This window comes from Poromitra crassiceps (genome assembly GCF_964638095.1).
Source record: "Poromitra crassiceps genome assembly, chromosome: 14".
NCBI lineage: Eukaryota > Metazoa > Chordata > Actinopteri > Beryciformes > Melamphaidae > Poromitra > Poromitra crassiceps.
The window spans coordinates 17,877,124-17,902,959 of NC_139633.1; the positions used below are offsets into that span (position 1 = coordinate 17,877,124).

Here is a 25,836-nt window from a genome sequence, read left to right on the forward strand (position 1 = left end):
CTGCTTATTTGAACGGTGGTACTCCTAAAAGCAACATTCAGAGAAAATCCACCAGTGCAGGACGCCTCGCCCCTCCTTCGCTATGGGGGCTCAAAAGTCGCTCATCCCGACCTCGACTCTTCTCGTCCCTGGCACCTCAATGGTGGAACGAGCTTCCACCTTCGGTCAGGACAGCTGAATCACTGCCGATCTTTCGGAAAAGACTAAAGACACACCTTTTCAGGCTCCATCTGGGCCCTTCTTGATCTAACTTCTTTCTCTCTCTTTCTAAAAAAAAAAAAAAAAACTATTAACCTAAACTAAACTTGTACCACTGTTCCTTCAGAAGTTGTAGTTGTCATAGACTGTGCTCCATAGTTGATTGCTCTATTGCTGACAAAAATGTGTTATTGTAAGTCGCTTTGGATAAAAGCGTCTGCCAAATGACGTAATGTAATGTAATGTAAAATCGCCCTCAAAGTTGTATGCAGAAGAATAAACAATAAAAAATGTGTGAATTTCTTTGCATTAAAAGTCCTGCCCTTGCTATCATATGTAAGGTAAAATAGTACATTTAATTTTTCACACTACAGTCCAAGTAAGTCTACTGCTAGTGTGTAATTCTGCACAGCAGCAGAGGGGGGTGCCAGTATGCTGACCTCATGCCATTGATTTTAGGCTGTTTGGGGGAGCGGTGTCAGTGACAAAGTGGAGTGGCGCTGGTGTGTCGGCAGAAAAGCAAAGCAAGCACTTTGTAGCTCAGTGATGTGGGTCATGAGGTATCATGTACACGGTGCTGATGGGAGATTCTTCAACGCCGAGAGGCTGTCCTGTCCGCATTGCTGCTCACCACATCTTCATTCCCTTGGCCTTGGGAATCCCACCTTCCCAAAACTCCTCTTGCTTTTCACTGATTCTGCCCATCGTTCCTCCCTTATCTCCTCTGCTCATCCCCCTTCTCTTCCCATAGCCTCTTAGGCCATGTTCACATTACAGGCAAATCCGATTTGCTGATAAAGTCATTAATCATCGTTATCTTGATTGGTTTCCCAAATCTGATTTGGGAGTGTGTCCGCACTGCCGCGAAATCCGATTTACAAGTCGGATCTGTGTGTCCAGACCTAAACAGCCTATCTGCATGGGTCGCTATGGTAACGCCGTGAGCGGCAGTAAATACGTACGTCGGAAAGACCCGGAACCAAAGTGCTGTACTCCAGGAAAATATCCTGCCCAATTCTTGTGTTCCGTTCAGACGTAATGTTACGGAACCAGCAAGTTTCTTCAAGTATTTCTTTAAATACTTTGTTTGGTATGTTCATGCTTCTTATTTGTTCTCTAACTCATAGCGACTGGCGAGGTTAAGCTGCCCACTGCTGCATTTCTATGGGGGAACGAAAACACTGCGGACCACTGCGGAAGACGGGGCGGGTCTTCTTCTGTCTTCCTGCCTGTAGTAACGCGTGCCAGACTCTCTCTCCTCTGAGAGAGCCTGGTGACGCGAGGTTAGACTCTGTTGAATTTTGAAAACAGACCTGTCAGTTATTACATTTTGACCCTTAGACCCACCCTCAAAACGGCAGCGGGGGCTGCGAACTAAGTGGCACAGACTCATTTATGTAGTATGCGGCGCAGAGCGATTCAACGTAATATTTGAGTCTGGGTAGAGATTAAGCAACTAGTAACTAGTACATTTCACTAAACACAATTTCTAGTTGGCCCTGTCTAACAGAAACAAATTGTGTCTTCAGGGCCGTGGTAGCCAGAAGTTTTTGCAAGATCTAGAACTTTGTCAAAGCGGCAGATAAAAATGTGGCATGACAACAATTTCTAGGTCATCGTTTGCCTGTTAGATGCATACTCTTTGTGTTATTATGTTATTTGCACCTCGCCAGTATGAAAAGAATGTTCTGAACATGACTTACAGCATGCTTTTAATAGTGGAAATAAATAGAGCGCTGCCCTATCGCTGGAACCACCTGAATGTTAGATAGTGGTAGCTGTACAGGTACCTGAACGGTCATGCACTTTACAATACACACACGCGCGCACATCACCTTCAGCAAAGAAATGCAGTTAGAAAAAAAACAAAAAAACATTCTATACTGTGTATGAATTTAGGCAGGGTCAAAGGCAGAAATGCCCCAAGAAATCTCAGAATGCCCCTTAAAAACCATGATCTAGGGGCAAAAATTGCCCCCAATATTTTGATAATTTTCTTTTCATTCAATTCATTTAATTTCCATTTCCATCTCTAACACACACTCAACACCTGCAAGCTGGTTGCCAGAAGAAGACAAAGAAGAACACACTCACACAAACAGCGCTGATGTTCACACTACACTTTAGCAACATTATGCACAATTTTTTTTTAAGTGACCCCAACATTTTGTAAATGCCCCCAGTTTTTAGACAGTGGGGGCAAAATTATAAAAATATATTTTTTAAATTTCCTACACTGATGCTATATTCACATAAATACACTACTGACCTGATATTGTGGCTTGTACCAGTGCTTTAGATCCCAGTCCCACAAGATCATCTGAAAAACACAAGAGAGATATATAAACTGTTAGTCAAAGGCCATCACTGGTATGTGGAGAGAGAGAGAGAGTGAGAGAGTGTGTGAGTGTATGTATGCATGATTTTGAAAATGAGATGTATTTACATAGTAAGTGCACAGGCTGTAACCTATGCACTAGAGCTGCAACGATTAATCGATTAGTCGATCGACAGAAAATTAATCGACAACTATTTTGATAATCGATTAATCGTTTCGAGTACAATTGTAAGAGAAAAGGTCAAAATTCTCTGATTCCAGCTTCTTAAATGTGAATATTTTCTGGTTTCTTTACTCCTGCATGACAGTAAACTGATATTATCTTTGAGTTGTAGACAAAACAAGACATTTGAGGGCGTCATCTTGGGTTTGGGAAACACTGATCGTCATTTGTTATCATTTTCGGACATTTTATAGACCAAACAACTCATCGATTAATCGAGAAAATAATCGACAGATTAATTGATTATGAAAATAATCGTGAGTTGCAGCCCTACCATGCACCACTTCCAGTAGAATGCTTGATCACTTCCCAATAAGGGCACCAACAAAGGCTTGATGGCGAGCTAGTCATTTGTGCCTGTTGTCTGCACACATGGTGGAGTAAGAGTTGACATGGAGGATTTCCTGCACCACATGAAGCACTTTCTACTACAGGTATGCTCACTAGAGACAGCACACTAAGGGCCTTTTCTCTGAAAGCAAACCACTGAAACCACAATGGTGCGTCTACAATGGAGCTATGAGATCTTATCTGGCTCCAACTACGTCAATCGGCAGCATTTCCAGCCTATCTGTCTGTTGGTGAGTTACCAAACAGGAGCTCTCTCACACATTACAGTATGCATAGTCGAGTACAATCTAAGTTCACCTACGTAGCAACACTGTCGCTGGAACTGCAATAACCTCATCTTCTATCCTCGACCATAAATGCTGTACATGTTTAATAAAATAATTAGTGAATTGCCAAATCAGTTATCTAATTACTAGATTGAAATTTAGACAGCAAAACGCTGTGTCGTTCATTAGTTGTCATCACATGTGTGTCCAATTTATTTCAGCCATGTAAACTATAATGTCAAACTACCGAAACAGAAACAGATCACTTTTTATACACATTTGACAGCAGCAGAAGGAATTAAAACATATAGCCATCTATTTGCAAATGAATCTCCTGACACTTCTGACAAGACAAAAACCATCCCTAGAGGGATTTAGCTCTGTCTTCAGTTTTTCACGGGGAGGAAAACGGAGGCGTCCATGTTAAACCCAGGCACTAAACATTCCCTTTCCAACAGCCATGCTGCAGTCTCACTCCTCACCACAAGGGGGAGAGATGAAGGAGCACAAGCTTCTCATTTTGAGAACCACCTCCACAGACACCAGCAACCTCAACCTAACATACACAACCCAACACACACCCACATCTAACATGAAGCCATGATCCACAATGTAACAACAGGTCATCCTAATGAATCCTTCGTATCATCATCATCATCATCATCATCATCATCATCATCTCAACATTGTCAGGAATGATCAAGTCACGCCACATTACACAACCAAAAATGTGAGGAATTTAAACAAATCTTTAGGGGAGATTTGGACATCATGTCATATTCAACCATGTCAAGATCCTTAAACAAGGCACTAAAACACATTTTAATTCGTCTATTTTAAGAAATCATCTTGAAATGCAAAGTGGCCCCATGATTAAGTTGCTTTGTGATCATCTCAACCAGAAATGCACTGACTGCTTGAGTACGATGAATGATAGAGTATCTCCATTTTTGGTATGCTACAAGTGCAGGCTTCTAATCTAATAACAAACCCATTACAAATCAGCAAGCTGGGTCCCGCATTTACATAAGCAAAAATATTTAGGCTAATCTGATTGGAATTTGCCCGGGTCCTCACATTACGGTTACGCGTTTCGTACCGATACGTTTCATATTTCTACAGGCATGTAAGACCTGTGGTTAAGGTTGTTAAATAGATCGGTGGCTCCATCCCCGTCTCCTCTAATCGGTCGTCGTTGCATTGATCAAAGTGTGATGTTGTGTGTGTGTCATCATCAGCATCTGTACAACGCTGCCAAACATTTAATACGGCAAATAAGCCCTGCCATGGCAACCCGACAGAGAGGCCAGCAAACAATGCTCCAATCGCCATGGCAACGGTGTGGCGGGAGACGGCCGGAGGAGAGAGTCGTTGGCCGTCGTCGTCTGCTTGTTTACGGAGAGACGCAGGAGAGAAGGGCTGAATGAACGAGGGAGGGAGAGGGGGGGAAAGGAGGGGATGAGCTGAAGGAGGGGACGGAGAGAGAAGGAGAGAAGGGCTGAATGAACGAGGGAGGGAGAGGGGGGGAAAGGAGGGGATGAGCTGAAGGAGGGGACGGAGAGACGCAGGAGAGAAGGGCTGAATGAACGAGGGAGGGAGATGGGGGGAAAGGAGGGGATGAGCTGAAGGAGGGGACGGAGAGACGCAGGAGAGAAGGGCTGAATGAACGAGGGAGGGAGAGGGGGGGAAAGGAGGGGATGAGCTGAAGGAGGGGACGGAGAGACGCAGGAGAGAAGGGCTGAATGAACGAGGGAGAGGAGAGGGGGGGAAAGGAGGGGATGAGCTGAAGGAGGGGACGGAGAGAGAAGGAGAGAAGGGCTGAATGAACGAGGGAGGGAGAGGGGGGGAAAGGAGGGGATGAGCTGAAGGAGGGGACTGAGAGAGAAGGAGAGGCAGCGAGGGACAGAGAGACGACAAACTGCACAATGTTGACCTGTGTTTAGCTCAACCTCAGGATCATGTGCGAGTAGGGGAGGGTGATATGGACGAAAAATCATATCTCTTTTAGGCTGAATATAACAATATACAATATCATTTATAGCTCGGGATTTTCTACAAAGCGGGCTAAATGTTCAGTTGTAAGTCCACATGGGAGTTGTCACAAACGCTTTCATTAAAACAAGACCGTGATCAGTTTCCTTCCTTGACTGTTGATGCGTTCACAAGATATTTACACAATGAGATATTTGATAAATAACCATCAGTAATGTGGATATAATACGACGGCTAGAACAGTCTGGTAAGTTCAGAAAATGACCTCACTTTACTGTAATGCAGCCTTTAAAACCAGGAAAAGACAACACTTAGGCCATATCATATGACCATATTCAAAATCTAAGACGATATCTAGTCTCACGATATCAATATAATGTTGATATAGTGACGAGCCCTAAGTGCTAGCTAGTGGCACGGGGGTTCCTCTACTGACCCTTTCGAACACACATACACACCCAGTGAGAGAGACAGACACACACACCCACACACACACACACCTTCAACTGACACATTAATATTATTATTATTATTATTTCTTTATTTGTTGCTCAATTTTCTGGGGAGGAGGGGAACTAATAGACATCTGGGAAATCTGTTAAAATCAGCAACAACAACAACAACAAAATAATAACAATCTTGTGGATAAGAGCCTTCTCCAAGTGATGAGATTGCACGTTTTTCAATGAACAAGGAGATCTTTTCTTTCTTCATGTTATGAAAACAGAACATGAAGGAGGCCACAGTGACACAGACACACAACTAAGCTGCTGACACTCAACCACCTGCACAGTGCACACGCCCCCTGCCTGAGAACGCAGGCACACACACACACAGACACACACACACACACACACACACACACACCAGGGGCTGCTCGATTATGGCAAAAAATCATAATCACGGTTATTTTGACTGATATTGAGATCACGATTATTTAACGCAATTATTATTATTTTTGGCAACATCAGACATTTATTGCATTTGAAAAAGTTAGGGTTAGGGTTATATATATATATATATATATATATATATATATATATATATATATATATATATATATATATATATATATATATATACATATATATATATATATATATATATATATATATATATATATATATATATATATATATATATAACCCTAACCCTTGTATATATACCGTACCTATACCCATGTATATATATATATATACATGGGTTAGGGTTATAAATAGGCTAACTAAAATAAATATATCCAAAATAATTGTTTTATCTCGATTATCTTGTTTTCATAATTGTGGGAAGCCAAAATTGTAATTGTGATTAAAATTGCACCGCCCTAACACACACACACACACACACACACACACACGGTCTACACACCCCTTTCGGCGCTGCAGGGTCAGGACATTGAACTAGGTAGATAGACAAAATATAAATGACTGTTGACTGTACTGTAAATCATACTATACAACTTCATTCAAATTCACGCCACCCTGACTGCCATTTCAAATGAAGAGAGCAAACAGTCTGATAATGTAGGGGCGTGTTGATAACTCATAATGTTATATTACTACATTACGTTTATAACTAATAATGTGGGGGGGGCTTGTTTATGTTCAATGTCCAACTGCCTACATGTTTCCTGTTTTGTCATCTCAATATCTTTGACTATTCCTGTTTTATGACTCCTTGTAAAGCACTTTGTAAACACACACGGGCACAGAGGTCTTTCGCCTATTAGGTCTTTGTGCAAAGAACGGACCATATCCAGTGCATGTGTCTTTCTGTGTATGGCTGCTGTGCAGCTATTTACACACAGCATGCACATGTCTCTGTGTATGCCTGTGCACCTATGTGCACACAGCATGCGCACGTCTCTGTGTATGCCTGTGCAGCTATGTGCACACAGCATGCGCACGTCTCTGTGTATGCCTGTGCAGCTATGTGCACACAGCATGCGCACGTCTCTGTGTATGCCTGTGCAGCTATGTGCACACAGCATGTGCACGTCTCTGTGTATGCCTGTGCAGCTATTTGCACACAGCATGTGCACGTCTCTGTGTATGCCTGTGCACCTATGTGCACACAGCATGTGCACGTCTCTGTGTATGCCTGTGCAGCTATGTGCACACAGCATGCGCACGTCTCTGTGTATGCCTGTGCAGCTATGTGCCAACAGCATGTGCACGTCTCTGTGTATGCCTGTGCAGCTATGTGCACACAGCATGTGCACGTCTCTGTGTATGCCTGTGCAGCTATGTGCACACAGCATGTGCACGTCTCTGTGTATGCCTGTGCAGCTATTTGCACACAGCATGTGCACGTCTCTGTGTATGCCTGTGCACCTATGTGCACACAGCATGCGCACGTCTCTGTGTATGCATGTGCAGCTATTTGCACACAGCATGCGCATGTTTCTGTGTATGCCTGTGCAGATATGTGCACACAGCATGCGCATGTCTGTGTATGCCTGTGCAGCCATGTGCACACAGCATGCGCACGTCTCTGTGTATGCATGTGCAGCTATTTGCACACAGCATGCACATGTTTCTGTGTATGCCTGTGCAGCTATGTGCACACAGCATGCACATGTCTCTGTGTATGCATGTGCAGCTATTTGCACACAGCATGCGCATGTTTCTCTGTATGCCTGTGCAGCTATGTGCACGCAGCATGCACATGTCTCTGTGTATGCATGTGCAGCTATTTGCACACAGCATGCGCATGTTTCTCTGTATGCCTGTGCAGCTATTTGCACACAGCATGCACATGTTTCTGTGTATGCCTGTGCAGCTATGTGCACGCAGCATGCACATGTCTCTGTGTATGCCTGCTGTGCAGCTATTTGCACACAGCATGCGCATGTTTCTGTGTATGCCTGTGCAGCTATGTGCACACAGCATGCACATGTTTCTGTGTATGCCTGTGCAGCTATTTGCACACAGCATGCACATGTTTCTGTATATGCCTGTGCAGCTATGTGCACACAGCATGTGCACGTCTCTGTGTATGCATGTGCAGCTATTTGCACACAGCATGCGCACGTCTCTGTGTATGCATGTGCAGCTATGTGCACACCGCATGCGCATGTCTGTGTATGCCTGTGCAGCTATGTGCACACAGCATGCGCATATTTCTGTGTATGCCTGTGCAGCTATGTGCACACAGCATGCACGTCTCTGTGTATGCCTGTGCAGCTATGTGCACACAGCATGCGCACGTCTCTGTGTATGCCTGTTCAGCTATGTGCACACAGCATGCACATGTCTCCTTGCATGTGTATGAGAATTACGCTTTGTGTGAAAAAAGGTTTGAATTGGTTAGCTAGGAAAGCTAGGTGTCGTGTGTTTGTTGCCTGTTCAACCTGTAGCCTGGAATGTCAAAAAGGGATGAATACATAGATACAGACAATTACACATAAACACACAGACACTTAAACAGTCAAAAATAGCACTCTGCAAAATAAGATTCTGCATACAATTCAGTTATTTAACACAAGACTAGTCGTAAATATTCCCTAACAGGAGTCAATAAACCTATGCAAGCTACTAGTCGGCCAGTTTGTTACACCTGTGTGTCATATTAGCCAAGCTGTAGCACAGGGGTGTGAGAGGTGGGGTCGGGGCTAGAACTGATAAAAACACGCTAATAGGTGCGTGGGGGACAGAGAGAAGGTGTCAGTGGCAGGCAGGGAGAGGAGCAGGGCAGCAGTCTCATGTCATGTCTGCAGCGACACACACCGCGTCAGCAGGTGGCAGCAGTGCTGATGTCAGTCTGCAGCGACACACCGCGTCAGCAGGGGGCAGCAGTGCTGATGTCAGTCTGCGGCGACACACCGCGTCAGCAGGCAGAGGAGCGGACAGCAGTCTGACGTCAGTCTGCACTCTGCAGCAACACACCCTACGTCAGCAGGCAGAGGAGCGGGGCAGCAGTCTGACGTCAGTCTGCAACGACACACACTGCATCAGCAGGCAGAGGAGCGGGCAGCAGTCTGCATGGACAGACACCGCGTCAGCAGGTAGAGGAGCGGGGCAGCAGTCTGAAGTCAGTCTGCATGGACAGTAGGGGTGGGGGAAAAAATCGATACACCACAGTATCGCGATATTTTGCCTGACGATATTGTATCGATATTTGGACGCCAAGTATCGATATTGCAAAAAAAAAAAAAAAAAAAAAAAAAAAATTTGCAGGCCATGCCAGGCCACCGGGCTACTATAAACTTTAGTTCCAAGGCCAGCAGTAAACAAACGGTAGCATATTTTCATTTTGTTTTAACAGTAACAGTTTTGTCATAACAGTAATTTACAAATTCCCCAGTTACTGAAGCACAAGATGTTTTGTGTAAGTGAAGTGAAGTTGCAAAAACTACATAAGTACAGTAGTCCACAGACACATCCAGTTAAGGTGGACTGTAAGTAGACTGTAACAAACAGTTCAGTTTGTCAGGTGCATGCAACTATGACATGACTTTATGAAAGTTGTTGGTCTGTCTACTTGACAATGTTGCTGCAATAAAATGGTTGAAGTCGGATGTACAGACTGAATTTTTTTTCTTATATAAACCAGATGTTGACAAAGTTTTCCTTTGGGGACATCATTTGCAGTTGAAAAAGTAAGAAATCGCAATATATCGAAATATCGTAATATTCAATATATCGCAATATCGATATATCGCAATATCGAAAATATCGCAGTATCGCAATACTATCGTATCATGACTCAAGTATCGTTTCAGTATCGTATCGTGGGCATCTGGTGATTCCCACCCCTAATGGACAGACACCGCATCAGCAGGCAGAGGAGCGGGGCAGCAGTCTGAAGTCAGTCTGCAGCAACACACCCTACGTCAGCAGACAGAGGAGCGGGGCAGCAGTCTGAAGTCAGTCTGCAGCAACACACCCTACGTCAGCAGACAGAGGAGCGGGGCAGCAGTCTGAAGTCAGTCTGCAGCAACACACCCTACGTCAGCAGGCAGAGGAGCGGGGCAGCAGTCTGACGTCAGTCTGCTGCTACACACACGGCATCAGTAGGCAGAGGAGCGGGGCAGCAGTCTGACGTCAGTCTGCATGGACAGACACCGCGTCAGCAGGTAGAGGAGCGGGGCAGCAGTCTGACGTCAGTCTGCAGCTACACACACCGCGTCAGCAGCCCTCTGCACACGCACATGCTGATAATGAGCACTGGGCTCAGGCCGTCACACACGCACGGGGAGAAATGAAACCGCTGCAAGCACACACATGCATTCAATAGTGAATGATATAGAGATAAGAAGAACGAAAGGACAGCTTGGTTTGACACTTTTAGGCCTGTGTTGAGCTAACTAGATCAGAGACCTGCAGTGTGTGTGTGTGTGTGTGTGTGTGTGTGTGTCCCAATAGCCTGACATAGCTGCTATGGCCTGGATAAAACTGGGCCTGTAGCACAGTGCCAAAGCAGGGGCTGAGAGGGCTGAAGGCAGTGGGGCAGACTGGGATAAAAAAAAGTGGCCCTGAACGTTTGACCCAGACTGGCCCACCATACCTGTACCACGGCCACGCATACCTGTACTCCATCCTACATATATATATATATATATATATATATATATATATATATATATATATATATATATATATATATATATATATATATATGTGTGTGTGTGTGTGTGTGTGTGTGTGTGTGTGTGTGTGTGTTGAATTTTGTCATGGACAATTTGGCCCAATTGTTATTTTACTTATATAAAAAAAAATATCAAAGGGCACAGAAATACTTAAGAAAAACATTACATCATGCATAATCAATATCTTAATTTACTAAATTGATCATCCAAGTTGCTCTATATGTGTGACATTAAAAACATCCTATTTTTTTAATAGTTTTTTAAAGTAATTCTTTCTCAATGTATTTCCCCGCCACCTTTCCAACACTTTTTTCATCTACTGTTTGTCCATGTTCATTTGTGACATACAGTTGCAATGCACAACGCATCACTGTCACTACACAGATTAAGATTAAGATTAAGATTAAATGGGACGGACAAACCCCGTCTTTATTTGTCACAAACACCGTGGCAATCTCCACACAGAAAGGCCCTTTCGATGAGATAGCCCACCTGGGCAGTGGGCACTGAGGACATGGGGGGGAACACACCCTCAGCGCCCACAGCGTCCCAGGCGGGAATCGAACCCAAGGCCTTCTAGCTGTGAGGCGACAGCGCTACCACTGTGTCACCGTGCCCCCCATTTGTGCCCCCGTGACATACACTATCATTGTCTGCTTTGTGTATGAAAGATAGAATGTACCAAAGTGAAAATGGTAGAGGGGAGAAAGATGTTATGGGCTAGGGCAGGCAGTTGCCCATGAATGGCGAGGCGAGATGCCCTGCCCTGCCCCAGTGGAGAAGGTGAGATGGTCTACAGGACAGGCCAAACAGCCAGGGACTTAAAAATCTTCCAGTATCTTGCTTGGCCAGTCCACAGGTCAACAACCCACCGGGAAAACTCCTGGTACTCCAGATGGCCAGGCTGAAGGGGCTGTCACCAGTGTCGTCAGGGCAACCTGGCAGGACCATGGAAAATTCTTTGACTAGGGAAAGGGGCTTGTGGAAAACGTCATCCTTCTCTTTCACACTCGTCTACCACTTCACTCCACTGGTGTTGTTCTGTGTCTGCACTGTAATAGCTTGTAGCAACGTCCGTGCGGTTACCCTACATACACTATGCCTGGTTTACGCTCGGCCAGCAACGTCTACAGCGATCATACTTTGTAATGATACTATGCAGGGAAAACCCTAAATTCAAGCACTTTCAGTGACCCATGTCTATTTTCAAAAACTTTTAATGCCTTGATTTTTTTTTTTCAAATTCACAAACACACACACACGCACGCACGCACGCACGCACGCGCACACACACACACACACACACACACACACACACACACACACACACACGCACACACACAGCCTTAGGAGTAGAAGGCAAGTATAATATCCTGTCTCTGCCTCATCAGCACAGACCAGATTCACATCAGGTCACATGGGCAAAAAAGAGATACAATTGATTCTACGTAGAGTAAAAATAATTGAGCAGATGAGGTAACACAGTGGACTTGTACAGTTAAAGAAATGTCAGAGAAAGTAAGTCAGGCCAAATTAGGGAATCTTTTGTTGTCTTCTTGTCATTAAAGCTGTACAGAATGGTTTAAGACTGGCACACACACACACGCACGCACGCACGCGCACACACACACACACACACACACACACACACACACACACACACACACACACACACACACACACAAATAAATGCATAAATATTGAAGCAAGGTATTTACCATGCAGTTCATCAAATCAATCTTTAAAATACCAATTAGCAGTTACAAGGGTAAATGGGGAATAGATGGCTGTTGCTGATGGAGCCTAACATGGAGGCTTCTCTAAATGTGCAGAGTATCTGGAGCTGGGCTGCAGTGGAAGTGTAGTGTGGTGTTATAGGAGTGACACACTAAAGCTTGATTATACTTCCAGCGTGAGGCTCCAGTTGGGACACTGTCTGCAGCGGCTAGACAGTCATACTGGAACGTCAGCTCAGCCAGGGGAGTCCCCAGGCGCTCCGCAGTACAGCTGTGCCCAGAACAGCAAGCAGGGACCGGCCAGGAGCGAGGGAGATCCCCTGGCTGTCCCAGGCACCAATAACAGTCCCCCCCCCCCCTTGAAATGCTGTTAACGAGCCAATTACACAGTCCTTTGCATCTGCATTAACAAAGATATTATTATTATTATTATTATTTTGCATGCTTATTAGCGAAGATAATTAACACGATGACGTCATATCATGGATAATGTTGAGAAGTGTCTGTGTGCGTGCATCAGTGATGATGTCATCACCGCGTGATCCCCTGGGAGTTCCTCCATACAACATCCGTATGGAGGACCCCCACTAAAAACATGCAGAAGATCGTCATCTGATCAGTAGTCTCTCCCCAGACTCAAATATTACGTTGAATCGCTGCGCTCCGCATACTACATAAGTGAGTCTGGTGCCACTTCACAGCCACTGCTGGTTGTTGAAGGCGGGTTGAAATTGAATGAGTGACAGGTCGTAGCACCGATGAGAGAGCGGTTCGAAAAATGGGCTGCGCCTCCGGTGTCGTCTGATCGCAAAGTCGTTACTGATTGAAGAGGACTGAATCCACCACCGGCATATCACTGGCCCATAACCAGCCGGCTGAGGGAAAGTGTCCCAGACCCAGAGAGAAAAAAACACATGATTTCAGACGGAAGCCCGTCTTTATTGTCACACGAACACACTACAACACATGCAACACACACTCATGCTGACGGTGGCCGGTGAAATATGTCCTCTGCATTTGACCCATCCAGGCTTGTCCTTTCCTCCGGGGGGCAGGCCAGGAGCAGTGGTCGCTATTTCTTTCCAGCGCCCGGGGACCATCATTGGACCATCATTGGACCAACTTCAGATGTTGTCGTCACTGGTCGGATGATGATCTTCTGCATGTTTTTAGTGGGGGGGTTATGTACGGAGGAACCCCCTGGGGGGTACAGGGAGAACATGCAAACTCCACACAGAAAGGCCTACTGCCCACCTGGGCAGTAGGCACTGAAGATATGGGGGGGTCACAACTCCAGCGCCCACAGCGTCCCAGGCGATAATCGAACTCAGGACCTTCTAGCTGTGAGGCGACAGCGCTACCGACTGCGCCACCGTACCCTCCGACTGTGCCACCGTACCACCGCCACCGAGAGAGCTGTGCAGCATGCAGTAACGTAGTGTATCAGCGTAAGAACTCTCATGGGTCTGGCGTTGAGACTATCTGATCAGTGATGACAACGTTTGAAGATGGTCCCCGGGCGCTGAATACGAGAAACCTGTCCACTGCTCCTGGCTGTCCCCTGGAGGAAGGACAGTGTCCACTGCTCCTGGCTGTCCCCTGGAGGAAGGACAAGCCTGGATGGGATAAAAGCAGGGAAAATATTTCACCGGCCACCGTGTCGTGTCGTGTGATAATAAAGACGGGTTTGTCTTCATTATCTTTGGTGCAGGAAGAAGAAGTGAAAACAGGGTGTAAATTACCACTTTTAAAGTCAACATGGCATCTCAGGGCTTGTGGAGACTTGGATTATGCCAGATGTGCAGTATGGGAGCTTTTGTGTGTGTGTGCTCGTGTTAATGGGGGTAGGCTAGCCGGTACCATTGACTACCATTCATTGAGCTAAGTTAACTAGCGGGAGGGGCAGGTGGCTATTTTCTACTATACGCACAGAGAAGAGAAGGGCATCTATATTCTCATCTTACTATCGGGAAGATGGCAAATAGGCGAATCTCCTAAAATGTTGGCGTGTTCATGTAAGGTGTCTGTACATAGTGCTCTTTTGATTCCAGGCTGATAGGGGGCAGCCCATTAGGCACTGTTTTATTTTATTTTTTATTTACTTTTAAATAAGTATTGCAATGGAATTCTGTATGAGCACTGCACAGTTGTTGTTGTTGTTGCGCAGAAGAGTCTCTATTGTAAATTCTACATATAGCATGGTGTGCTGCAGTCCTGAAGTCTCTTAGAAAATCCAAAGACAGCAAATGTAAACACAATCCACATAGACTCAAAAAAAAAAAGGTCAAGTATGTGACTAGTCTGCTCAGAAGTACTATGACGCTCTCGAGGTTTCGAGTTGAGGAAGTGACTGACAAGGTGTATTGTGAACAAAGAGGAATGTAGAGCTTATACTTCCAGAAGAGAAATCTCAGCTCAACTGTCAGCAGTGACTCAACTGTCAGCAGTGACTCAACTGTCAGCAGTGACTCACACGCAGTTGAAGTTTCTGCTGCTGGCTGCTTGCCAGTCAGAGCAGAGACTTGCATAATGACAAACACGTGTTTGCAGGAACAACAAAAATGCCACAATCGGAGTAAGGTCAACCCTGTTACGTCAATGATGAACTTCTTCCCACAATGCCATGTCTCAGGCTCAAACGGCCCGTAACGCTTTGGCTGCACTCAATAGATTAAACTCTGTAGGCACCTAGCAATAAATACTGGCTAAATGTATCGAGCATCTCATTTGCAGTTTCCCCTATACGTAAGAATAAACACATTATCTGAGATTCATTTACTTTCCTTTTTTAGAAAATATATGATTAAGGCCTACAATAAAACATTTTAAAAAAATGTATTTGAATCCCACTGAGAACCCATATCTGTTGACCCTTCTATCTTTCCAATATCTGCTGTGTAACTTCACTGTGCTATCTAGTCAAATCAAGGATTCCAGAGAAAGGAAAAAATCAAATATTTAAAAAGAACCCTGACAGACAATAGGTCACAATTGGATTTCTGTGGAAGCTGTGCTTGGAACTGCATCTCTTGCAGTCACAGCTGCGCTGTACAGAGCCAACATAGTCAGATACAGTTAGGTGTAAGCCTGCTCACACAGGCCTCATCTGTCCCAGTATGTATGACCATGGCTCTACACACCCTCACAAAGTAAAAGAACTACATCTCTGATCAAAACACAATACAATGTATTCTACACACAAATATTTAAAATATGTACCAAAACAGATCAGCTCAATAAATTTGATTAAACTAATGAGTGAAAACCACTAAATCCAAGGGAAGGGGTAGATTAGCCTGAAAATAAAGACAAAATGAAGACTAATAGAAAAAGAATGTGATCATTTAAAACCTTTCGGATGACAAAATGATTAGAAAAACAATACAACACAGAGAAAGCGACGCACATCAACTTCCCACTAATGGGATTGAATCTATGCATGAGTTTGAGTCCAGGTTTACTGGAAAGCATTCAGTAAATCATGCCCCTATAAATAGTTGTAGACAGTCTGCTGTGCAGGTTATATGTAGGTTACACTTTATCTGAGCTTAAATATCCTCTGTTGACCTGCACCACAGCAATGCATCGCTATCACAGGAGGTTGGCAAGAATCTAGGCATCTATGACCTTTGGAGAGTAGTGGCAGAGAGCCCAAGTGTAAATACTCCCAATAGTCCTCCTTCTCAAAGTCCTTTATGCTTACTATGATTTGCCGTTCTGCATGTTCGTACAAAGATTAGGGGTGGGAATCACCAGATGCCCACGATACGATACTAAAACGATACTTGAGTCACGATACGATAGTATTGCGATATTGCGATATTGCGATATGCTAGTATTGCGATATATTGAATATTGCGATATTTCGATATACTGTCTAATTCCTTTTCCTACCTTTTCCTTGACCTCCCCAGAAGTAAAACATTCAGTGTTTTTTTGTTTTGTTTTGTTTTTGCCCCACATGTAGGCTACATTATTAAGCTTCTCTGGACTCAATACGCCACTGCAGGCGCGGACTGCAACATCGGGCGCTTCGGGCAGATGCCCGGTGGCCTGGCATGGCATGGCCTGATTTTTTTTTTTTTTTTTTTTTTATATCGATACTTGGCGTCCAAATATCGATACAATATCGTCAGGCAAAATATCGCGATACTATGGCGTATCGATTTTTCTCCCCACCCCTAACAAAGATACCATGTTGATCTACTTTTAACACAAGTCACTATTAAAAGGACCATTGACCGTGTGACGCACAGAAGGTACAATCAACTGCCTGATGAGTTTTATCTCAAATTTATGAAGCAGTAGTTTATGAAGGTAAAATAAGTAGCCCGATCTGCCTCTGACTGACTGGCATCTCTGTATCCTTTTCCTTTCCTTATCGCTCAGTCGCCCTCCAGACATATCAGATCCAAGCTGAGTTCCCAACCAAAGATGGCATTATTATCATTGTTTTGAATATACGCAGGTGGCTAGGTGCTCACAGTGTGAATACAATCTGTGCAAAGGGTGCCCAAGCAGCCCTGGATCGCAGCTTTTACTGTCTAAGCCCCCGTTCACACTATACGCCGAAGCAACGCTCAACCTAAGCTCAACCTACGCTCAACCCACAAGTTTCATTTAGGCGTCCTTGTTAACAGGCGAGGCCGTTCACACCACCCACGCGCGCGTCACGCTGAAGCCTCGCTGAAGCCACGCTCACGCCTTGCTCAAGCGATCGTTCAGGATTCATGCCTATCTTCCATGCGTGACGCGTGAAGCTTGAAGCTGCTCAATGGGAGTTGTGGGCAGGTTCAAGGCGCGCCGAGGAGGTGCTGAGAGGAGAAGAGAGGGCTTCTTGTGTGAACGGTTAGGCGTTAGTTCAGCTTGTGCCTGCTTCAAGCTACTTAGGTTCAGCGTCCTGTGTGAACAAGGGCTAAGCCAGGGTTTTTACATGGAGATACAGTGATTATCTTTGTGTTGTGTCCATATCTTTTCTTTGCAGCCATTCAACATAGAGCTCAGCCATGAAATAAATACTAGAATGCCCAAAGGCACAGGGGGGGGGGGGGATCCATGATCTTGTCCTTGATGAGCTTAAGCGCTGACAATCACATGGGATCTTGCAATCCTCTGATTGCCTTGTTGTTTTTTCCCTGCTAGGCTACATGGAAATTGTTTCTTAATGATCACGCACATTTTTGTCACTTGCATTTTGAAATAGCAAGGATTAGAGTTCAGTTGAGCCAGCGTTGTCATCAATCTCTCACACCCCTTTCCTTTTACATGTTTACTGAGTTATACGGCTTGGCGATAATTCAACGTTATCGTTTATCGTCTTTCGGTGGAATCCTATCGTGATGATATGGTGATTTTGGGATACCGTGATACACAATTCTGCGGGGGTGTAATTGATGATAACAAGTGAATTTTAATCACTTGACTTACTTTACAAAATAAAGTATGATTTTTCATAAGGAATGTTATTGTAATATTTCGATTTCGTTTGACATCACACCTAACATTACCATTCAGTTCAACTGGATTCAACAAGATTTTGCATACGCAAGCCACATCATGATATATATCAATACAGAGAAAAATCTTTGTGGTTATCATGATATTGGTTTCAACCATCCACCACCCAGCCCTACTGAGTTGCATAGAAATCAATGAAAAAGCATGTACTGTCCACATTCCTAGAAACCTGCCTCCTCATGTACCATTCTGAGGGAGGTTTATGCTTGGTGGGAGTAGAGTGAATTTTTAAGGCAAGACAGTACACTTTAACCCACTGATGCAGCATTTGCGTGTATATCCCTCATTTGTGTGCGTATCCCTTTAAGACCGCGAAGCGCGGTTAACGCGGTTCGCGGTCTTAAAGGGATATACACACAAATGCTGCATCAGGTATCAATGGGTTAAACTTTGTAATTGGCCTTGCTGACATGATGAGAGCATTTCGTCCTCTCACAGCTCATTGGAGTGAACTTGAAATCTGCTAGATGCTTAGCTTAGCAAGGCCTCATATTAACCAATACAATCAGTATCTGACCACTGTTGGCCAATCAGAGCAAGGGCACACAGTCCTTACCCGAAAAGACGCCGAGCTACCAGCGTATGTTTGTCCCACAATATGCTTTGTCACACAAACTCACTACATCCTCCTAAACTCAACTGAACTCCCCCCCCCATAAAACTGGAACTCATACTGTATCTAATTTAATGCCTGTCTAACTGGGACTGGTAAATTGATGTAAATTCCCTGCACATTAATGCCTATTTAACTTAGCCTGTAAATTTCATGTACATTCAATGTACCGTAAACTCTTATCTAACTCTGACTGTAAATTCATGTAAATCCACTGCCTATTTAACGTATATTTAACTCCGTCTGTAAATCTCATGTAAATCCAACGTAAATTCATATTTATCATCCACAGAACACTTCACCACTCATGTAGATATTGTATATATTGACTCGATTTGATTGCACTTGCAACCTTGCAATTGCCGTTAGTTATCTTCCTACTTCTTATCCCTGTATATTGATGTAACCGCTACGCTGCATACAGACACTAAGACAAATTCCTCGGATGTAACTTGCATACTGTGGCAATAAAAGTGATTCTGATTCTGATGCTACAATTAAACTACAGAAGCTGTGCCGTTTGTTTTGCAGTAGTTATTGTGATCTTTGAAAGTTCAACCTTTTATGCTCAGAATATATGAGCATTATTCAGTTAGTAATTTGATGGAGATGTCAGACCTGAATAGACTACTCTTTCAAATAGATAAAAGTAATAGACATAAATATTCCAACCAAATTTACACTAAATGGTGTCTCTTATCACATTTGATTTATGCCCTTCACAGGCAACCGATTTTTGTCAACCGTGGAGCCCAAGAGCGAGTTAGCGTGGAGCCTGAGTAGAACAGGAAGGCTATACCTGATATGGACATGAGTGTTAGATCAAGGGGGCTTGAAGCCTTGTAAGGGAACATGTGGTTTTATCATGGAATCAGTGCAGGCTCCTCTCATAAACACAACCTAACGCCTGAGCCCTGGCCAATAACAAGCATGTGAACACAGACGCCATCTATCAGAGCCAAGCAGTGGGAGGAGGAGTTAAGGGGGAAGTTGAGAGAGAGAGACAAAGAACGATGAGAGAGAGAGAGAGTGAGAGAGAGAGAGAGAGAGACCACGACTGAGAAATCGTCTGTTGTCGAGTAAATCATTTACAAGCAAGTGACCAACAACACTGGCTCTAGGCACAGTTTTTTACTTCTCTTACTTTGTGCATCGCATTACCGCAGCTGTCATCAAAGGGAAGGTGGCCAGGGGGTTAAAAAAAACAATCATATATATGATTATTTATATATGATATATATATATATATATATATATATATATATAAATCAAAGGTGCCGTCCAATATATCTTGAAAGTGACGTATGTTCAGGTCAGTGGGTTAGGGTTAGGGTTGGGGGCTTTGGAGCCTTGTTGATGAGGCTGATGGCAGTTGGGAAGAAGAGGTTTTTGTCATGACAGACCTCGGTCTTCATTCTGAGGTGGAGCATTTCAAAGAGTTTATGGCCGGGGTGGGAGGGGTCGGAAATGATTTTCCGATACATAATAGGAAAATGTCATTTACAATGAAAATATAATAACTTAATTGTTATATGATTGTGATTTCACCAAACGTACACTCATCTGGGCTAATTCATTGTGTGTGTGTGTGTGTGTGTGTGTGTGTGTGTGTTTGTGTGTGTGATCCATAGCAACAAAGGGCATGCTGCAGATTGTCCTGATCATGGTGTTCAGGCCTGGGCTGGATCACAGAGGGAAAGGTCAGTACTGTTCAAAATGCCTCACTGGTACATTGGTTTTCCTCTGGCATATCTGTCTGCTGAAGGTATATATATATATATATATATATATATATATATATATATATATGTATATATGTATATATATACACATACACATACACTGTATATATATATATACTGTATATATATATACTGTATATATATATATATATATATATATATATATATATATATATATATATACATATATATCTATATCCAACTTTTTTAAACCCCCCCCCCCCCCGCCGCCTCCAAAAGCAGCAGATCTAGGGGAAACACTGGAAGGCTCTGTGAAGTGATACAAGGGCATAAATAATATATTGGACTAACAAACACGTTTGTCATTTCGCACCAATTTCCATTCAAAACCTCCAGAATGTCAACATTTTTACAGGCCAAAAACAGGCTATTAGCAGCAGTTAACACAAACGCTTCCGGTACATGATGTCACCTGAAAGTTACTTGGCCGTGTTATGGACAGACTACAGGCAACAGGACACTGTCTGGCTACACTGTAGTGTAGACACACTTCAACAACAGCCCCACTGAGAGTTTACACATAACAGGAGCTGGTTCAAAACAACAGGTGTAGTGGACACAATGCAACAGACACTGAGAATGCACTTGAATCCTGTAGCAGACAGTGTGAGAGGCCACAATAATGCCTTTTTGTAGCAAAGTGTGAGAGCATTAAAGTTGATGTTTTATGAGAATAGAGAGGCAAAGTGAACGTCCCTTCCTGCTTCAGCACTGTACCAGAGATTTTCATCCGCTATTTATTTTCCCATAGACATTTCGTAAAATGCTTATAAAAATAGTTTTACTTGGTCAAACCAAACGCTTCAGAAATATCTAGAAACAGGAGAGACCGCATAACATTTCACTCCGACTAAAACATTGGTTTTGGTAAAATGCGGGTTTAAAGAAAAAAAATCTAGGTTGTTTTTTTAGGTTTTGGTCTGAGCGAAATGTTCTATGGTCTCTCCTGATTCTAAATATAGCTGAACCGTTTGGTTTGACCAAGTAAAACAATTTTTATAAGCATTTTACGAAATGTCTATGGGAAAATAAATTGCGGAAGAAAATCTCTGGTACAGTGCTGAAGCAGGAAGTGACGTTCACTTTGCCTCTCTGTAATAGAGCCTGACTTGGTACAGGGGGTGGGGTGTTTTGGTATTTCACAGTGCCGAGTCCCTAGTGTTTAGCAGACACATAATGAAGTGAGACTATCTCTGCATCCTGCTATGAGGCCAATATGCTCTGCCAGTGAAGAACACTGAGAGAACCTGATGTTGGAATAACAAACAGAGCGAGGGGGGGAGAGGGAGAGAGAGAGGCAGGCAGACAGACAGGCATGTTTCCATCAACGTATTTTGATACGCATTTGAAGTATCACATTAAAAAACGTCAAAATTCGCAAAAAGCAAACAAAACAAAAAACCTTAATTTTGCAAAAAGCTTACTCCCACCCCCTCTGCCTATCTGGGGAGAGTTGTAGACTAGCTTCTTTTCACCCGGCCCAACAAACCATAATCTTGCTTTTTCTGGATCCTACAGTGTTGCACCCAAACGCTCTCCATCCCTAAAATGCCTTTTGCACGGTGACTCCCACAACTGTTTTGTGCATCGTTTCCCAGATATATGGCGAGCGTCGCAGAATGCACATTTCTCCTGTAATATTGGCAGTAATATTTACTCATCACCAGCAGAAAAAAAGAAATACAGCCAGCAGCAGATCACACGACATAATAATTATGACTTCTCCTATGTAGCCTAACCATTAGAAAGTTCTCTCTCTCTCCATAGTATTTTGTCTCACCCCCGCGCCCACACGCAGCAGCCTACTTATTCGCTTATGAGCCGTTAATGGAAACGCACCTGATTCTAATTTTAAGATTGTTGACTTTTCAAAAAGTTAGGGTTAGAATTTGCTCAAAACCTGAATGGAAGCACGGCTATAGCCAGAGAGAGAGAGAGAGAGAGAGAGAGAGAGAGAGAGAGAGAGAGAGAGAGAGAGAGAGAGACTCATCACTTAGGCCACAGGTATTATAAATCAAAACAGAAATGGGAGAAACACAAGCTGGTCTACACTATATCTAAAGAATGCTTTGAGTTTCAAACACAACTAGAACGACCGCACCGCGGATATATGCCCCCGCCAACAAGTGAGCAGTCGACATCCATGTCTGTTGAGACTTTGACATTTGAGCCAAATGTGAAGAAATTTCGTCAAGGTGTTACTGAGCTTTGACCACGAAAATGTAATCAGTTCATCCTTGAGTCCAAGTGGACGTTTGAGGCAAATTGGAAGAAATTCCGTCCAGGCGTTCCTGAGATATCGCGTTAACGAGCATGAAAATGGCGTTCATGAGGTCACAGTCACCTTAACATTTGTCCTTTGACCACCAAAATCGAATCAGTTCATCCTTGAGTCCAAGACGACGTTTGGGCCAAATTGGAAGAAATTCCATCAAGGCGTTTCCAGAGATATTGCGTTAAAGAGCTTGGAAATGGGGTTTGTGCGGTCACAGTGAACTTGAACTTTGACCTTTAACCAGCAAAATGTAATCAGTTCATCCTTGAGTCCGAGTGGACGTTTGAGACAAATTTTATGAAATTCCGTCAAGGCGTTCCTGAGAAATCACGTTAACGAGCATGAAAGGAGCAGTCGTGGGGTCACGGTGACCTTGAACTTTGACCTTTGACCACCAAAATCGAATCAGCTCATCCTTGAGTCCAAGTGGACGTTTGAGGCAAATTCTAAGAAATTCCATCAAGGCGTTCCTGAGATATCGTGTTAACGAGCTTGGGAATGGCGTTCGTGAGGTCACAGTAACCTTGACCTTTGACCCTTGATCACCACAATCGAATCAGTTATTTTCCTATCCCAGGAGACTACCAGAGTCTCCTGGCCAATCCGGGAGTGTTGGCAGCACTATCTGATCCGCTTGCTTTTCATTTGACCTGGTGTGAAACGGAACATAACCAGCTGAAAAACTAAACAATGACCATCATTTTTGCATTTGGTGCGAAGCGAATCAAGGAACCGGACTAGCTGGTCTGGAAACGCCCTTAAGGGCTATTTATTTCCACAGCTGAACGCAGGATATCTCATTTGTTTCTAGATATTTCCAGTTTTTAATCCATTCAAACAAACACGGGTCCCTGAGCAAGCATTGTCTGTGGAGCAAAACATGAAATGCGATGGCTAACGAATGATGTAACAAATGTAAGCAGAGCAGATTGTCGTAATAAAAGGTGGACAATGTGCGATGGCAGTTGTGATAGGATATCTGCCAATACATATTTGTCTTTCAAACCAAAAATACACACATTCTTACAAATGCACCACGCAGTTTAAATACAGCGTCACCAGTGAAAGGTGGGTGTTGTGACGTTCCCCTCTCAAAGTCCCATATTAGGAATGTGAGGAGGCGTGCGCAGGCAGGCAGGCAGGCAGGCAGGGCTGACAGAGTCAGGGGGTCAGAGCGGGGGGCTGGAGGCGCGAGAGATCAGTGTCTACATCTGCGAGTACGCACCGAGAGCCTGGCCAGACACATGCCACGCGCCACAAACAGCGCAACGCGCCGGCTGTCAGATGAGTCACACACACTAAACAAAGCAGGTTTACTAAACAGAGGCAAGGAGGGCAAAGGTGAGGCCTACATGTGCCGGGTAGTGCATCTGAGATCTGTGTAGTACAGACACACAATCCTCTGCTGCTGGTCACACAAAGGTCTGTGCTGGTTATTTTTCCCGGGTTATATTAGAGCTCCCAGCCGTCACGGCGCCTCAACAGCACCACTCTGGTCGAAAAGCTCAGTAAAAAATAATGTCACCAGCACAGACTTCGGATAGAAAGCAGGGGTGGCTGTGCTGTGCCCCCCCTGGACAAAGACATTTTGTACATTTTAAAGTCAAATGCATTCATCTGGTGCACTCTGAGAGCAAAATGAAGAGGCTAGTAGATCTATGAAGATTTGATTAGATTTTGTTTAAATGGTTTACATGTAGACATTTTTTATCTGGCCACAAGGGGGTGCAAACATGCTTCAAACATGCTTCAGAGCCCACATGTCACTCTTCAAACATGCTTCAGAGCACCACATGTCACTCTTCAAACATGCTTCAGAGCACCACATGTCACTCTTCAAACATGCTTCAGAGCTCCACATGTCACTCTTCAAACATGCTTCAGAGCGCCACATGTCACTCTTCAAACATGCTTCAGAGCACCACATGTCACTCTTCAAACATGCTTCAGAGTGCCACATGTCACTCTTCAAACATGCTTCAGAGCGCCACATGTCACTCTTCAAACATGCTTCAGAGCACCACATGTCACTCTTCAAACATGCTTCAGAGTACCACATGTCACTCTTCAAACATGCTTCAGAGCGCCACATGTCACTCTTCAAACATGCTTCAGAGCGCCACATGTCACTCTTCAAACATGCTTCAGAGCGCCACATGTCACTCTTCAAACATGCTTCAGAGTGCCACATGTCACTCTTCAAACATGCTTCAGAGTGCCACATGTCACTCTTCAAACATGCTTCAGAGCGCCACATGTCACTCTTCAAACATGCTTCAGAGTGCCACATGTCACTCTTCAAACATGCTTCAGAGCGCCACATGTCACTCTTCAAACATGCTTCAGAGCGCCACATGTCACTCTTCAAACATGCTTCAGAGCGCCACATGTCACTCTTCAAACATGCTTCAGAGCGCCACATGTCACTCTTCAAACATGCTTCAGAGCACCACATGTCACTCTTCAAACATGCTTCAGAGCGCCACATGTCACTCTTCAAACATGCTTCAGAGTGCCACATGTCACTCTTCAAACATGCTTCAGAGCACCACATGTCACTCTTCAAACATGCTTCAGAGCGCCACATGTCACTCTTCAAACATGCTTCAGAGTGCCACATGTCACTCTTCAAACATGCTTCAGAGCGCCACATGTCACTCTTCAAACATGCTTCAGAGCGCCACATGTCACTCTTCAAACATGCTTCAGAGCACCACATGTCACTCTTCAAACATGCTTCAGAGCGCCACATGTCACTCTTCAAACATGCTTCAGAGCGCCACATGTCACTCTTCAAACATGCTTCAGAGCGCCACATGTCACTCTTCAAACATGCTTCAGAGCGCCACATGTCACTCTTCAAACATGCTTCAGAGCACCACATGTCACTCTTCAAACATGCTTCAGAGCGCCACATGTCACTCTTCAAACATGCTTCAGAGTGCCACATGTCACTCTTCAAACATGCTTCAGA

The 25,836-nt window shown here is 44.1% G+C and overlaps 1 protein-coding gene across 1 annotated transcript in view; it reads right to left on the bottom strand.

Annotated features, from left to right (window-relative positions):
* pde3b (phosphodiesterase 3B) overlaps positions 1 to 25,836 on the bottom strand; it is a gene marked incomplete at its 5' end in the record, with an annotated part of 72,238 nt that overhangs the window by 18,780 nt on the left and 27,622 nt on the right. The window contains one exon of the mRNA XM_083650410.1: positions 2,468 to 2,518. Within this exon, the coding sequence (XP_083506536.1) occupies positions 2,468 to 2,518 (51 nt within the window). The remainder of the gene's footprint in view (positions 1 to 2,467; positions 2,519 to 25,836) is intronic.